At 46.9% G+C, this 15,133-nt stretch overlaps 1 protein-coding gene across 1 annotated transcript in view; it reads left to right on the top strand.

Annotated features, from left to right (window-relative positions):
* LOC127586343 (homeobox protein otx5) overlaps positions 1–13,981 on the top strand; it is a 40,823-nt gene extending 26,842 nt beyond the window's left edge. Inside the window, exon 5 of the mRNA XM_052044209.1 lies at positions 9,941–13,981. Coding sequence (XP_051900169.1) covers positions 9,941–10,561 — 621 coding nt within the window. The 3' untranslated portion in view covers positions 10,562–13,981. The remainder of the gene's footprint in view (positions 1–9,940) is intronic.
* Positions 13,982–15,133: the final 1,152 nt, after the last annotated feature.

The raw sequence follows: 15,133 nt of genomic DNA, 5'->3' as shown, positions 1-15,133 counted from the left end.
CTCTTCCAGCTGTTGAATAATCTCTCGTGCTTGGCTTGCCTTTTAGTCCTGCTAACCTGTGATGTAACATTTAGTAGCTGGTGGATTCATACTCCCAGACCCCTTTGTTCCATTCCCCACTTGCACTTTCCAAGTAATAAGTGGTGTCTCCATGGTGCCTCCCAAAATATACAACCTCACGTAAACACGTGTTAAGCTTCATTTGCCAAATATTTGCTCAGTTTGATGCAGTCCCATATTGGCTGTTAGAACATAGAACAGTACAGCACAGAACAGGCCCTTCGGCCCACAATGTTGTGCCGACATAGCTAATCGCTCCTACCTACAGAATGCCCATATCCCTCTATTTTCCTCTCATTCATGTGCCCACCCAAGCCCCTCTTAAAAGCCCCCAGTGAAGTTGCCTCCACCGCCCTATCAGGCAACACATTCCAGGCATCCACCACTCTCTCAGTAAAAAACATACCCCTCACATCTGTTCTGAACCTACCCCCTCTCACCTTAAATGCATGCCCTCTGGTATTGGTTCGCTCAATAATGGGAGAAAAGATATTGTTGTCCCACAACTTGGGATCATTGGCAAACTCAGAAATTGTACTGTGGATTCCAAAGTCTGAAGTCATCAGTGTAAATTGTAACTGGCAGTGGTCCCAGTGCTGTGTCCTGTGGAACACCACTTACCCCTCCCCCTTCCACTGTGAGTACACAATGGGTTTAACAACCATAATTTTCCTTATATAATCCTTAAAACAGAATGCTGCAATTTACAATGACCCCTAGAACTAGGTCCTCCTACAAGGGAAGACATCGTCTCCACATCCACCTTGTCAAGACTCTTCAGGGTCTCATGTGTTTCAATCAAGTGTCCTTTCATCGTTCTAAACTCTAGCAGAGACAAGCCTAGTCTGTCCAGCCTTTCCTCATGAGACAACTCACCATGTTAAGGTACTAGTCTACTAAATCCCCTTTGAACTGCTTCCAACACATTAAGATTGTTGCTTTACATAAGGAGACCGATATTGTGCACACTACTCCAGATGTGACCTCACCAATGCCCAAGATAACTGAAGCATAATCTTGCATCCGGTTCCCCTAGAAATAAACAATAACATTCTGTTGGTTTTCCTAATTACTCTACCAACATATTTGTCTCTTGCAAGTCATGAACCACACACCCAGATCCGTCTGCATCTCAGAGCTCTGTTCTCTCATCATCTACGTAACGTGCTTCCGTGTCATTGTTCCTGCCAAATTAGACAAATTTTTGACCTTGCACCTCATTGTCTACCTGCAATGCACTTCCCTGTAGCTGTGACACTTTACTCTGTATTCTGTTATTGTTTTTACCCTGTACTACCTCAATGCACTGTGTAATGAATTGACCTGTATGATCGGTATGCAAGACAAGTTTTTCACTGTACCTCGGTACAAGTGACAATAATAAACCAATTCCAATACCAATTATACTCCATTTGCCAGGTTTTTGCCCAATCACTTAAACTCTCTGTGTGCCATCACATATTTAGTAACCACACCTTTTGACCTTCATCCAACTACGTAAGAAGTTGAGGCCCCAGCAAAAATCCCCGTGGAACACCACTCACCTTATATTTCCGACAAGAAAAAAAAATCATGCCTATTCTCTGTTTCTAGTTAACCAGACAATCTTCCCTCCACTCTGTTGCCTCCCACACCAAAAGCTTTTATTTTTTACAACAGCTTTTGATGCAGTGCTCTATCAAATGCCTTCTGGAAATCGAAGTATGGTCCATCTACTGGTTCCCCTTTATCTAGAGGCATGTGTTACTTCTCTAAAGAACTCCAATAAAGTGTTGAATATGATTTCCTTTCATAAAACCAGTGACCCACCATAACATCTTTGACAACAGCTCCCTCCCAACAATTTTCCAATGAGAGATTTTAAGCAAACTACCCTGCATTTCCTGCTTTCTGTCTCCCCTTTTGGATAGAACACTCACATTTGCAATTTTCCAATCTAATGGAGCCTTCCCCAAATCCAGAGAACTTTGGAAAATTAAAACCAATGCCTCAACCCTCTCAATGGACACTGCTTTTAAGACCCTGGGGTGAAGTCCATCAGGACTGGATATTGGTCTTCCCACAGCTCAAACGATTTACTCAGTATCACTCTCCTGGTGGTTCGAATTTTCCTCAGCTCCTCCCTCCTTTTAAAATTATGTGTTTTAAAACTATTTCAGGATATCACTTGCATCCTCGACAATGAAAACTGATGCAAAATATCTGTTTGATTCACTCATCTCCTTGTGTTCCCAGACTCACTTTCTACAGGACTAGCATTCACTTTCTTGTATTGTAAATAAATACCTATGAAACTCTCTAGTGGAGCAAATATCAGTTCAGATACGGAACCAAACAAATTAAACTCTAATTGGCTGTGTTTGTTTAACTCTGTTTGAGGCATTAAGGTTTAAACCAAGGATGTTTCCAGTTTAGTTCTGTAATACCTGATACTCTCCAGGATGCAGGGACCTTACAGTCATAGTGTCATACAGCATAGAGACAGGCACCAATTTACATCAGGCCAATATTAATCCCATTTTATATTCCCCACATTCCCATTAACTTTGCACACTTGCTACCACTTATCTACACACTAGATGTAATTTACAGCAGCCAGTTAACCTACTGTTATGTACCAGCAACAAAAGAAACACACTGAGTCATGCATAGGTGTTGGAAACTATTTTATTAATAACTATTTGTAATATTAAGAAAAGTAAAAATGAAACAATATTAAACATTAACCCCAAATCAAATAAACTCAAAGTGTGTGCGTGGCAAATTCCCAAGCCCCAAGTCTAGGAATAGTTCTCAAAGTTCAGTTCAGCAAGTCATAAGGTGAAACGTGAACAAAGGCTTTTGCAAAACCACCGTTGACTGAAGAGAAAATGTAGAGAGAATGTACAGAGAATTTACGAAATCCACATGTTCCACGATGGAACCCATACGACACCTCAATCACTGATGATCTCCATTGCTTTGTTCCAAAGTATCTGCCACCCCGAAGGCATTTGATCCGTGGCCGCCCACAGAAATACCTGTTTCCCACTACAGGTTAATGACAAAGTGGACTTCACTTGTTTGCTCCAAATATTGGTACATAGATCGTAGTGACAGACACAGTTAGTGTTCTTCATCCATTGATATGGAGATCAGCAGTCAGTGCCTCTCTCTCTCTTCTCGACTCACTTTGATTCACTGAGCAAAACAGCCAGCACGTTGGTATAGTCTTGCTGTCTTGATAACACCACACACACACACACCACTACTCTACTGTCCAGGTGCCTTAAAGGGACATTCATCAAATAGCAACCTGACTCGTAACACTACTATTGTGCATGCCTTTGGGAAGTTGGAGGAAACCAGAACAAACCCAATGTACAAACTCTAGGCAGACAGCGCCAGAGGTCAGGATCGAACCCAGGTCCCTGATGCTGGGACCATAGCCCATTGGTCTACCATTTGATTGCACAGTCAAGGGCTCTCATAAAGGATGCTTTTCAGAATTCCTAAATTTTTTATAAGTTTGCATACATTTTCATTAAAAAATATTATAAATGACTTTGAAGAGAAGCATGGGGGGGGGGAGTCAACCCCAGGGGCTTTACCAATATTTATCACTCAACGAACATCAGAACAAAACGTTTAATTATCACTTTAGTGTTTCTGGGATCTTGCTGCATGTAGGTTAGCAGCTGCATTTCTTACAACATTGACAACACTTCGTGAACTTTATTGTCTGCCAAACATTTTGCAATGTTTTAAGGTTCTGAAAGGTGCTGTAGAAATGCAAATTAAATGCAGCTCTGTATTTTATCCCAGGGTTTCTGACATCCATTGAGATTTATCTTTACCCTGTTCTACTTTTACATATAAACATTTTAAAACACATTGCATGTACTTAATCCCCTTTGGACATCACCACAACCTTCCTTTTATCAACGGCAGAACCCCACCCATGGGGCAAGGGGATCACTTGGTATTGGTGGAATGAAGACCAGGGCCCTCGGAGCTGAGCAGAATGATTGTCACTCCACTCCATTTCTCCTGGGCATGTCTGTGTGCCCCAAAGCTCTCTGCCTGCGTTGGTTTTCTCTTTTGTTTTCTCTCTCTCTCTTGTTCTTGTTCTCTCTCTCTGACCCTCACACTCTGTTTCTCTCTCAGTCTTTCTGTTTCCCTTTTTGTCTCTGATTCTTCCTGTGGCTCTCTCACTGATTCTGGTAGTCTCTCTCTCTCTCTCTCTCTCTCTCTCTCTCTCTCTCTCTCTCTCTCTCTCTCTCTCTCTCTCTCTCTCTCTCTCTCTCTCTCTCTCTGCCTCTCTCTCTCTCTCTCTCTGTCTCTCTCTCTCTCTCTGCCTCTCTCTCTCTCTCTCTGTCTCTCTCTCTCTGCCTCTCTGTCTCTCTCTCTCTCTGCCTCTCTCTCTCTCTCTCTCTCTGCCTCTCTCTCTCTCTCTGCCTCTCTCTCTCTCTCTGCCTCTCTCTCTCTCTCTGCCTCTCTCTCTCTCTCTGCCTCTCTCTCTCTCTCTCTGCCTCTCTCTCTCTCTCTCTCTGCCTCTCTCTCTCTCTCTCTGCCTCTCTCTCTCTCTCTCTGCCTCTCTCTCTCTCTCTCTCTCTCTGCCTCTCTCTCTCTCTCTCTCTCTCTGCCTCTCTCTCTCTCTCTGCCTCTCTCTGCCTCTCTCTGCCTCTCTCTCTGCCTCTCTCTCTCTGCCTCTCTCTCTCTCTCTGCCTCTCTCTGCCTCTCTCTCTGCCTCTCTCTGCCTCTCTCTCTGCCTCTCTCTCTCTCTCTGCCTCTCTCTCTCTCTCTGCCTCTCTCTCTCTCTCTGCCTCTCTCTCTCTCTCTCTCTGCCTCTCTCTCTCTCTCTGCCTCTCTCTCTGCCTCTCTCTCTCTCTCTCTCTGCCTCTCTGTGTCCCTCCCTATCCTTATCACTTTGTTAAACGTCTCATTAGGCTTAGCCCCTTTGAACAGCCGCATTCCCTCGAGTCCAACACTCAGATCCAGGGCTGCTGTTCAAACCCAATAACACGTCAGACCCAGAGGAAGCAGAGAGACAACTCCTGAGACAGACCGACCCATTACAGCACATTAGTGGCTCAAACAGACTTCTTCTGCTAGATTAACCTGTCACTCCTCTTTCTGTTGAACCAGGTAAATAGATGGTGGTGCATTAGGCTCTGAGCAGTCACACATTCTCTTGTGACTGCTTGTCCTGACAGGTCCCATTCAGCAACAGGTTTAAATTATTAACATTGATAAATAAAACTTATGGAACTGCTGTCTGCAAGTTGCCGCAGGCTGTGCATTAAACGGCGAAACATGAATGATGTGGAGATATTGTCATTTCATAAACCAAATTAGTAATTGGCTGAGTTGGAAAATTTACAATGTACAGTGAGACCATTCAGCCCAACTGGTTCTTCCCACCCTCACCTCCTTACAGCACGGAAACAGACCAAGATTTCCACCTAAGCTAGCCCGATTTTCCTGCGTTTGGCCCATGTTCCTCTAAACCTTTCCTATCCATGTACCCGTCTAACTGCCTTTTAAATGTTGTTAATGTACCTGTCTCAACTACTTCCTCTGGCAGCTCGTTCCATGTACTGACCACCCTCTGGGTGAAAAGATTGCCCCTCAAGGTTCCTATTAAATCTCTCCCCTCTCACCCTAAACCCATGCCCTCTAGTGCTTGATTCCTGGGGAAAAAAATCTAACAAAAAAAATAACAATTTAAATCTTTGCCCCTTGGTTTTTGACCCCTACCAGTTTACCCCAGCCTCAACTTTACATACCTAAAAGGCAGACCTGAATTTCTTTAACACTGTTTGTTCCCTCAGGATGTTACAAGGCTCTTCACACCCAGGGATGTTCAAGGGTTGCAGAGATGCAGAAGATTTTGAGGACGTTAGGGGAGGGGGCAAGTTGGTGGTGAAATGTCAAAACAAGCGTGGCGAAATTGGAAATAACTTAATCGGGAGACCATGTGGGTCAGTGGGTACAAGGTGGTGGTGAATGGGATTTGGTGTTGGTGAGGACGGGGTGCAGGGTGGTGGGTGGGCTCCTGTCTACAGAGAGTAGAACAAGGGAGGCTGGCCAGGGGTACTGGAGACACAAGAGAGACTGCAGATACCGGAATCTGGACCAACACACAAATCGCTGGAGGAACTCAGCGGGTCAGGCAGCATCTGTGGAGGGAAATGGAGAGTCAACATTTCAGGACAAGACCCTTCAAATGGACTGACAGATAGAGGGGAGATAAGATAAGATATCTTTATTAGTCACACTTACATTGAAACACACAGTGAAATACATCTTTTGCATAGAGTGTTCAGGGGGCAGCCCGCGAGTGTCGCCACGCTTCCGGCGCCAACATAGCAAGCCCACAACTTCCTAACCCCTATGTCTTTGGAATGTGGGAGGAAACCGGAGCACCCGGAGGAAACCCACGCAGACACGGGGAGAACGTACAAACTCCTTACAGACAGTGACAGGAATCGAACCCCGAGCGCTGGCGCTGTAATAACGTTACGCTAACCACAACGCTACCATGCCTGCCCCAATGGCCAGTGATGGCCAATATAAAGAGGTGAGGGGGAAGGGGCGGAGCAAGAGCTGGCAGGTGATAGGTGGATCCAGGTGAGGAGGGGGTGATAGGCAGGTGGAGGAGGGAGGAGTGGGAATGGCGTCAGAAGCTGGGAGGTGATCGGTGGAGACAACTGTAGATGTTGGAATCTGATAGGAGAGGAAGGTGGAGCCTGGAATAAAGGGAGGGAGGTGGGGAGGGGAGGAGTGTGTGGGTGATGGACAGATGGAGTGGGCGGGGTTTGGGAAAGGGATAAGGTGACACGGATCAGATGGATCAGGAGGAGAGAGAAAAGGGGGGGATCGCTGACTGGAAGTTGGAGAATTCAATGTTCATAGAAACATAGAAAACCTACAGCACATACAGGCCCTTCGGCCCACATAGCTGTGCCGAACATGTCCCTACCTTAGAAATTATTCGGCTTACCCATAGCCCTCTATTTTCCTAAGCTCTATGACCTATCCAAAAATCTCTTTAAAGACCCTATCCTATCCGCCTCCACCACCGTTGCCGGCTGCCCGTTCTATGCACTCACTATTCTCTGAGTAAAAAACTTACCCCTGACATCTCTTTTGTACCTACTCCCCAGCACCTTAAACCTTTGTCCTCTTGTGGCAACCATTTCAGTCCTGGGGAAAAGCGTCTGACTATCTACACAATCAATGCCTCTCATCATCTTTATACACCTCTATCAGGTCCCCCCTCATCCTCCGTCGCTCCAAGGAGAAAAGGCCGAGTTCCCTCAACCTGTTTTCATAAGGCATGCTCCCCAATCCAGGCAGCATCCTTGTAAATCTCCTCTGCACCCTTTCTATGGCTTCCACATCCTTCCTGTAGTGAGGCGACCAGAACTGAGCACAGTACTCCAAGTGGGGTGTGACCAGGATCCTATATAGCTGCAACATTACATCTCGGCTCCTAAATTCAATTCCACGATTGATGAAGGACAATACACTGTATGCCTTCTTAATCATGCCACCAGGTTGTAGACTACTATAAAGTCGTGCTGGAGTCCTTTATGTTGAGAGGTGGCAGAGACACAGACGGGGTGATCTCACTGATAGTCCAACCCTCATCAATTACAGCCCGAAGGGTTCATTGTGTCTCGTCAAGCCTCGGGCTATTTTACTTTAAATCTTTCCTACAATATGGGCACAGTCAGCATTTATCACCCATCTTAATGAGATGTGAAGCAAGGTGATAAGAACAGGGAGAGACAGAGGTTTATGGACCTATTAGGGGCATAGATAAGGTAACTAGTCACAGTTTTTCCCAGGGTAGGGGATTCTAAAACTAGAGGGCATGGAGGGAAAGATTTAAAGGGGACCTGAGGGGCAACTTTTCCACACAGAGGGCGGTGGGTGTATGGAATGAGCTGCCAGTGGAAGGGGAAGAGGTGGGGACGATTACAACGTTTGGAAGACACTTGGATCGGTACATGGATAGGAGGGATATGGGCCAAATGCAGACAAAAGGGATTCACACAGATTGGTTAGCATGGAGAAGTTGGGCAGAAGGGCCTGTTTGCTGTATGACTCTATGAATCCCTAGTTGCCCTTGAAAAGGCGGCAGTGAGCTGACTGCCTGCAGTACTTGAAGTGAAGGTGTCCTTGGAAAATAGTGGGCAAGGCAATAGAGAGGGCAGTAGGATCTCTCACCGACCAGAGAGTGGGGGGGGGGGGGGGGGGGGAGTTGGTTCACTCCCAACAGACAGCATCTCAGACAGTGCAGCACTCCCTCAGCATCCCTCTCTGTGCTAGCATTGTTCTCAAGGCTGTGCAGTGTGAACCGCAGGTACTCAGTGTACTGAAAGGGTGGGTGGGAAAAACCCTTGAATCAGGAGCCTGAGGGCACGTACCACCAGACTCAAGGACAGCTTCTACCCCACTGTGATAAGACTATTGAATGGTTCCCTTATACAATGAGATGGACTCTGACCTCACGATCTACCTTGTTGTGATCTTGCACCTTATTGCACTGCACTTTCTCTGTAGCTGTGACACTTTACTCTGTACTGTTATTGTTTTTAGCTGTACTACATCAATGCACTCTGTACTAAATCAATGTAACTGCACTGTGTAATGAACAAACCTGTACGATTGGTATGCAAGACAGATTTTTCACTGGACCTCAGTACAAGTGACAATAATAAATCAATACCAATACCAAATGTTCATCATTACACTTCCAATGGACCAATGGGCTTCCTTGCCTTGGATTATCCTGCGATTGGCTGACATCTAACCACGAGCCTGTGGTATCCATGCAGATGTTGGCCTGTGCTATCCATGCAGACGTTGGCCTGTGGTATCCACGCAGACGTTGGCCTGTGGTATCCACGCAGACGTTGGCCTGTGGTATCCACGCAGACGTTGGCCTGTGGTATCCACGCAGACGTTGGCCTGTTTCCATTGGGAGGTGGGGAAGAACATTAGGAGTTAGGCCACTCAGCCCCTCAAGTCTGCCCCACCGTTCAATATGATCATGACTGATCTACTCCTAGTTGGAAGGATCTGGATTCGAATCCTGTTCTGGAGACCGGGACATAAACCCCCGGGGCTGATGCCCCAGTGCGGTGCTGAGAGAAGGCTGCATTGCTGCAGGTGCAGGAGATGTTAAGTCAAGGCCCTGTCCAGAAGGACGACCTCCTGAAATTATGGAACCGGTATTGTCCCTTGGCCATTTTGTCATATTACTGTCATGTGCACTGAGAAAATGTAAGGCTTCTGTCTGTGTGCCATCCAAACTGTTCATTCCATACGTAAATACACTGAGGTAGGACTAAAGGAAAGAAAACAGAATATAGTGTTGCAGTTACAGAGAAAGTGTGGTGCAGGTAGACAAATAAGGTGCAAGGGCCACGAGGAGGTAGACTGAGGGATCAAGAGTTCATCTTTAACGAACAAGAGGTCCATTCAAGAGTCTTATAACAGCAGGATAGAAGCTGTCCTTGAGCCTGGTGGTACGTACTCTCGAGCTTTTGTATCTTCTGCCTGATGGAAGGAGGGAGAAGAGAGAACGTTCGGGGTGGGAGGGGTCGATTATGTTGGCTGCTGTCCCGAGGCAGCTGGAAGTGTACACTGGGTCCATGGGGGGGAGGCTGGTTTTCATGATGGACGGGTCTGTGTCCACAGCTCTCTGCAATCTCTTGCGGTCTTGGGCAGAGCAGCTGCTGTACCAAGCTGGCAAGCTTGCTTTGATTGTGATTGTGGGAACTCACTGTGCGCAGTTTAGTCATTGGTTGTGAAACATTTAGGGACTTCCGGAAAGGCCTTGGAAATGCGATTTTGTTTTAATCCCTATTTTCCCATCCCCGTGAAGGTCTGGTTCAAAAATCGCCGAGCCAAGTGTCGCCAACAGCAGCAGCAGAGCAGTGGCCAAGCCAAGGCCCGGCCAACCAAGAAGAAGAACTCGCCAGCGCGGGACACGAGCTCCGAGACCAACGCCAGCGGTCATTACAGTCCCACGCCTCCGTGCGCAGGGGTGACTCCCAGTTCGACCTCCAATGCCACCGTGTCTATCTGGAGCCCGGCCTCCATCTCCCCCATCCCGGACCCCCTGTCCTCCACAGCCTCCTGCATGCAGCGGTCCGCAGCCTACCCCATCACCTACAGCCAGGCCCAGGGCTACAGCCAGAGCTACACTGGCTCTTCCTCCTACTTCAGCAGCCTTGACTGTGGCTCCTACCTCTCCCCGATGCACCCTCAGCTCTCTGCTCCTGGTGCCACACTCAGCCCCCTGGGCACACCGACCATGGGGGGCCACCTCAGCCAGTCCCCGGCTTCTCTATCTGCTCAAGGTTATGGCTCCACTGGACTGGGCTTCAATACCGTTGACTGCCTGGACTACAAAGACCAAAGCACCTCCTGGAAGCTGAACTTCAGTGCGACTGACTGCTTGGATTACAAAGACCAGACCTCTTGGAAGTTCCAAGTCTTGTAAACCAGCTGATCAAGCGATCAAACCACTGTATTTCTACCCCCCACCTCTCCCCCCCTCCTTCCCTCCACTAAACCCTCTCGAACCCAATCGATGCAAATCATAGAAGGCACAAAGCTGGTGGACTCTGAAAGTTTTGCAAAGGAGTTTCAGTAGTGGTGGTCAGTCTGGTCGACGGTCAGAGCTGAACTGGTGTAGGAAAAAAATCTCTTCCACCTCAGCGTAACAGAGCGATTTGTGTCGGGGGTCTGTGTTAGCCAGAACTTTGCAAAGACATCAACGATCTTGGAAAAATCTCGAAGCAGTTTGCACCTGTTCACTCCAAACTTCCCCGCTCTCAATGAACTGCTGCTCGCAAATGCTTTGAGGGGGAAAGATTTCCACAGTCAGGGAACACTGACCAGAACCTACCATTTTACTTTCTGCATTAGAAGAAGACAGAAAAGCAGTCAAGACAGATTGGCTTTCTGAATGCAAACAACCCTGCTGCATAAACACTGCTGGTGTTCAGCTGAACTGCTTGGGTGGGTGCAGAGGTGGGTTAATGAGAACATTTAGTTTGGTTAACCTAGTCAAAGTATCTTAGGACTTCTCCCCGTCTCAGTATGTCCCTTCCTCTTTTTTGTGTGTGTTTTTTTTCTTGTTTCAATTTTTTGAGACTTTTTACAAAACAAGAATTACCTTAGAAGATTATTGACAGCGAGCTATGGATTATAGCTTGTTAGGTGATTGTGTGAGAGAAGTGATTAGCAAATTTGTAGAAACACACAGTCTCACTCAGGGGATGTTTAAAGATATATGTTATTTATACAGAGGAGGAGCTGGCTCTATATGAGAATTGGCACCTGTTCCTCCAGTCGTATTTTGCAATATCAGCCTCCTTGTCGCGAAGGTCAGTGACACTGGTAATGTATTGGCTTCATGAGGGAGACCCGTTCCGGGGAATTGTTCTTCCCTTGGTCGCTCTTCTGGGAGTGCCCAGCTGTGGGGGGACACGGAGCTCTTCCCCACTGCTGTTCCCATTCTTATTGTCCATTTGGGAATTCTCTCTTACCCTTCACAGAGCAACTAAATTCGAGCAACAGATGCACACTTCCTGTGGGAGATGGCGTCAGGTTGGGAGGTGCCGAGACCCATTCCTTTAGTTAAGGATGTTGCTGGCAAGGCCAACTTCCAACGCCCCCCCCCCCAGCCCTCATCTCTTGAAAAAGTAGGGGAGGGGGGTGGCAGAGCTCTCTGTGATCCACGTGGTGAAGGTGTTCCCACGGTGCTGTTGGGGAGGGAATCCAGGATTCGGATGCAGTGACAATGAAGGAGCAGCGATCTATTTCTGAGCCAGGATGTTGGGTTTGGGAGGCGCTGTCAGAGATTTGGGGGGGGGGGGGGGGAATGCAGCGGGAGCTGAGACGTGGTGTGGTGTCCGTAAGGATGGCCATCGTTCTGCACCACAATCCTGCCCATTGTGGGCTGTGACCAGGCTGAGGCACTCGTCTACCTCCTTTTGAACCTGATATTGTGAAAGCAGCACGGGCCGAAGCCAGGTATCCCAGTCAAACCAGTGGTCTTCTTCCCCTTCACTTGCTCCAGGCCCAGTGCTGACCGAGCCACCACAGAGGTGAATGTTCAGGTGAGAAATTGTTGGTGCCACACACACCTTGCCCCAGGATGATGGGGCACCCAAGGGTGAGATTGGATACGTTGAGATGAATTTTCATCTCTTGGGACGCACCAAGGTAGAAAAAGAATGGGATGATTGTGCAATGGGATTCCAAAACTGGAGACCTCAGCATGATTTTCAGATCTGCAAAGAATATCTGAGACAGACTTTGTTCGTCTCTCTTCCTCTTGGTCATTTCAAAGCTTATTTATCAGGAGAAAACTCCTGCTCAGAACTTGAAAGTCATAGATTTTTTGTTTAAGAAAGAAAACTGGCTCTTGGCCATCTTAAGGGAGCAAGAGCAAAGCAAAAGCAGTGAGATTCCAGAGCTCAGATACCAATGGTGGAATGATGTAATGGGAGATGAGCAAGAGGCCAAAACTGGGGGAGTGTGGCAATCTCAGAAGGTTGTAGGAGTGGAGCAGCTTGCAGTGATGGGGATGGGTTTTGAATGCAGGGATAAGTGTTCTGAAATGAAAGTGTTACCAGTCTGAGAACCAGTACATGCCAACGTACACAGAGTGAACGTTTTTGCGTACATTAGAATGTGTAAGATCTGGTTCTCCGGCTTCACTCTCTTTAATTGGTAGAGGGGGGCTACCAATCAGTGTTAATTGCCAGCAGTTTATGTGTGGGGTAAGCATAAGAAAACAAGAAAATAGGAGCAGGAGGAGACCATTCGGCCCCTCAAGCCTAACCTGCCATTCAATATGATCATGGCTGATCTGTCCCAGGCCTCATCTCCTCTTCTTTGCCAGTTCCCTGTTGCCCTCAATTCCCCAATCTTTCAAAAATACCCCTAATAATCCAGCCTCCACACAGCTCCAGGGTAGAGAAATCCCTGAGGTTCACCACTCTCTTTGAGAAGAAGTTCCTATACATCTCAATTTTCAGTGAGGCATTGCTGGGCCTGTTACTCTGTGCCCCTCATTTCAGGCTCTCCCACCTGTCGAAACATCTCAACATCAGCCCTGTCATGCCCTCTAAGGATCTTATACATAAAGGAAAGCGAGGGAAGGGTTTGCAGATATTGTTATGGCTATTTTAGGAAAGGAGGGTTTCAGTAATGATTGCAAGGTTGCAAATATCATTGGCACAAAAACAATGTTTGATTGCATCAACTTGCATGCTGAATTCACAACCCTCCTTCTGTATATGGACCTCTTTTTTATCGTTTACAGGGAAGACAATGTTTTTTTTGGGAGAGGAAACACAAGACTAACTTCCCCTTCGGTGGCTTCACTGGAATAAAGTTGGGAAAGCTTTTTGAAGGGCATTCAGTAAATCTGGGCACTCTCAAGTCTGACCTTCCTGGCGAGCCACAGAAAGACAATGTTTTTATTGTTTAACTGCTGGGAAACGCTGTTGAGGGTGAGGACCGGGTCACATCCAATCAAACCACTGGTCCTGAGGCACAGTTTTCTGCTGCACCCGTATCCACTGTTCCGGTGTAAATATACACCACAAATCTGCCTATCTCTACCAACCAAGGACAATCTCACCTTCACATGAAGCTGTATCTTATATATTTGTAAAAGAAAGGCTAATAAATAGAACAGCAATAATTTAACATTAAATAGAACATCTCATCCAGTTATTAAAAAAATAACTTTTACACTGGGGATTAAGTAAATCATTTTTTGTCAGTTAAATTGTTTTTAGTGTTACTTTAAAGCATAAAAAAAACCTAATCCCTTTTTAGAAGTACAATGTTTTGCTTTGGTAATATGTGCTAATTAAGTAGCATGAAGTAGGCTTTGCACAGATATTTTACAGAATATATTTATTGGTTTAGTTGTGGTAAAACACTGTTGTACATAATCTCAAAATTTATGTGATGACTTCTTTAATTGTTAATTAATGATGATAAAAAGAAGGTTGGAATAAAATGCAAGGAAAATAAAGCAAGATATTGCAAACCAATGGAGTGAACCTGGTGATTCTTTCTGTTTCTGCAAGAGCAGGGCAGAGGCTGGGAATCCTGCAGCAAGTAGCTGGCCTTCCGACTTCCCAAAGACATTCCACCATCTCAAAAAGGGAGGCGTGTGATGGAATACTGGGATGTGTGAAGCTCCAGCAACACTAGAGCTCTGACACCATCCAGGACGAAGCAGCCTGCTTGATTGGAACCCCAACCAACAGCCTAAACACTCCCTCCCTCCACCACTGGCGCACAGTGGCTGCAGTGTGCACTGTCTACGCAACATACAGCAGTTACTCACCCAAGCTACTCCGACAGCACCTCCCAAACCCACCAAGTAGGACAAGGACGGCAGAGGAACAGGAACACTACCTTCCAGCATGTTCACACCTCCTTCCCTTTACTCCATGGTCTACTGTCCTCTCCTATCAGATTCCTTCTTCTTCAGTCCTTTGCCTCTTCTACCTCCCAGTTTCTCACATCACTCCCTTTTACCCACCCCTTCCCCACCCACCTACCTTCCCCCTCTCACCTGGACTCACCTATCACCTGCCAGCTCCTCCCCCTCCCCTTTTTATTCTGGCTTCTGCCCACTGACTTTCCAGTCCTGATGAAGGGTTTCGGCCCGAAACGTCGACTGTTCATTTCCCTCCACAGATGCTGCCTGGCCAGCTGAGTTCGTGCGTTGTTCACACACAACGTCTTGTTATTCCCCTACTGGTGTTGGGTCCTGGAACTCCCTCCACAGCAGCTCAGTGGGAGCACCTTCAGCTGAAGGACGGCAGCGGTTCTAGAAGGCGGTTCACTCCCTCCTTCTCAAGGACAGTGGGAGGTGGGCAATAGATGCTGGCCTAACTAGCAATGTCCACATCCAGAATAAAAAACAACTTAGTAAAGTAGGACAATTGTCCCTCCCACCATGTCAGCAGTGAAAAGTCAGATCCCTTTAATGCCCAACATGCATTCAGCATGGAACCCGTTAACCCTTTAAGGGCTG

Source organism: Pristis pectinata, chromosome 35, assembly GCF_009764475.1.
Source record: "Pristis pectinata isolate sPriPec2 chromosome 35, sPriPec2.1.pri, whole genome shotgun sequence".
NCBI classification, from domain to species: Eukaryota; Metazoa; Chordata; class Chondrichthyes; order Rhinopristiformes; family Pristidae; genus Pristis; species Pristis pectinata.
Note: the sequence above shows the minus strand (reverse complement) of the source record. Positions and strands in the feature narration are given on the sequence as shown.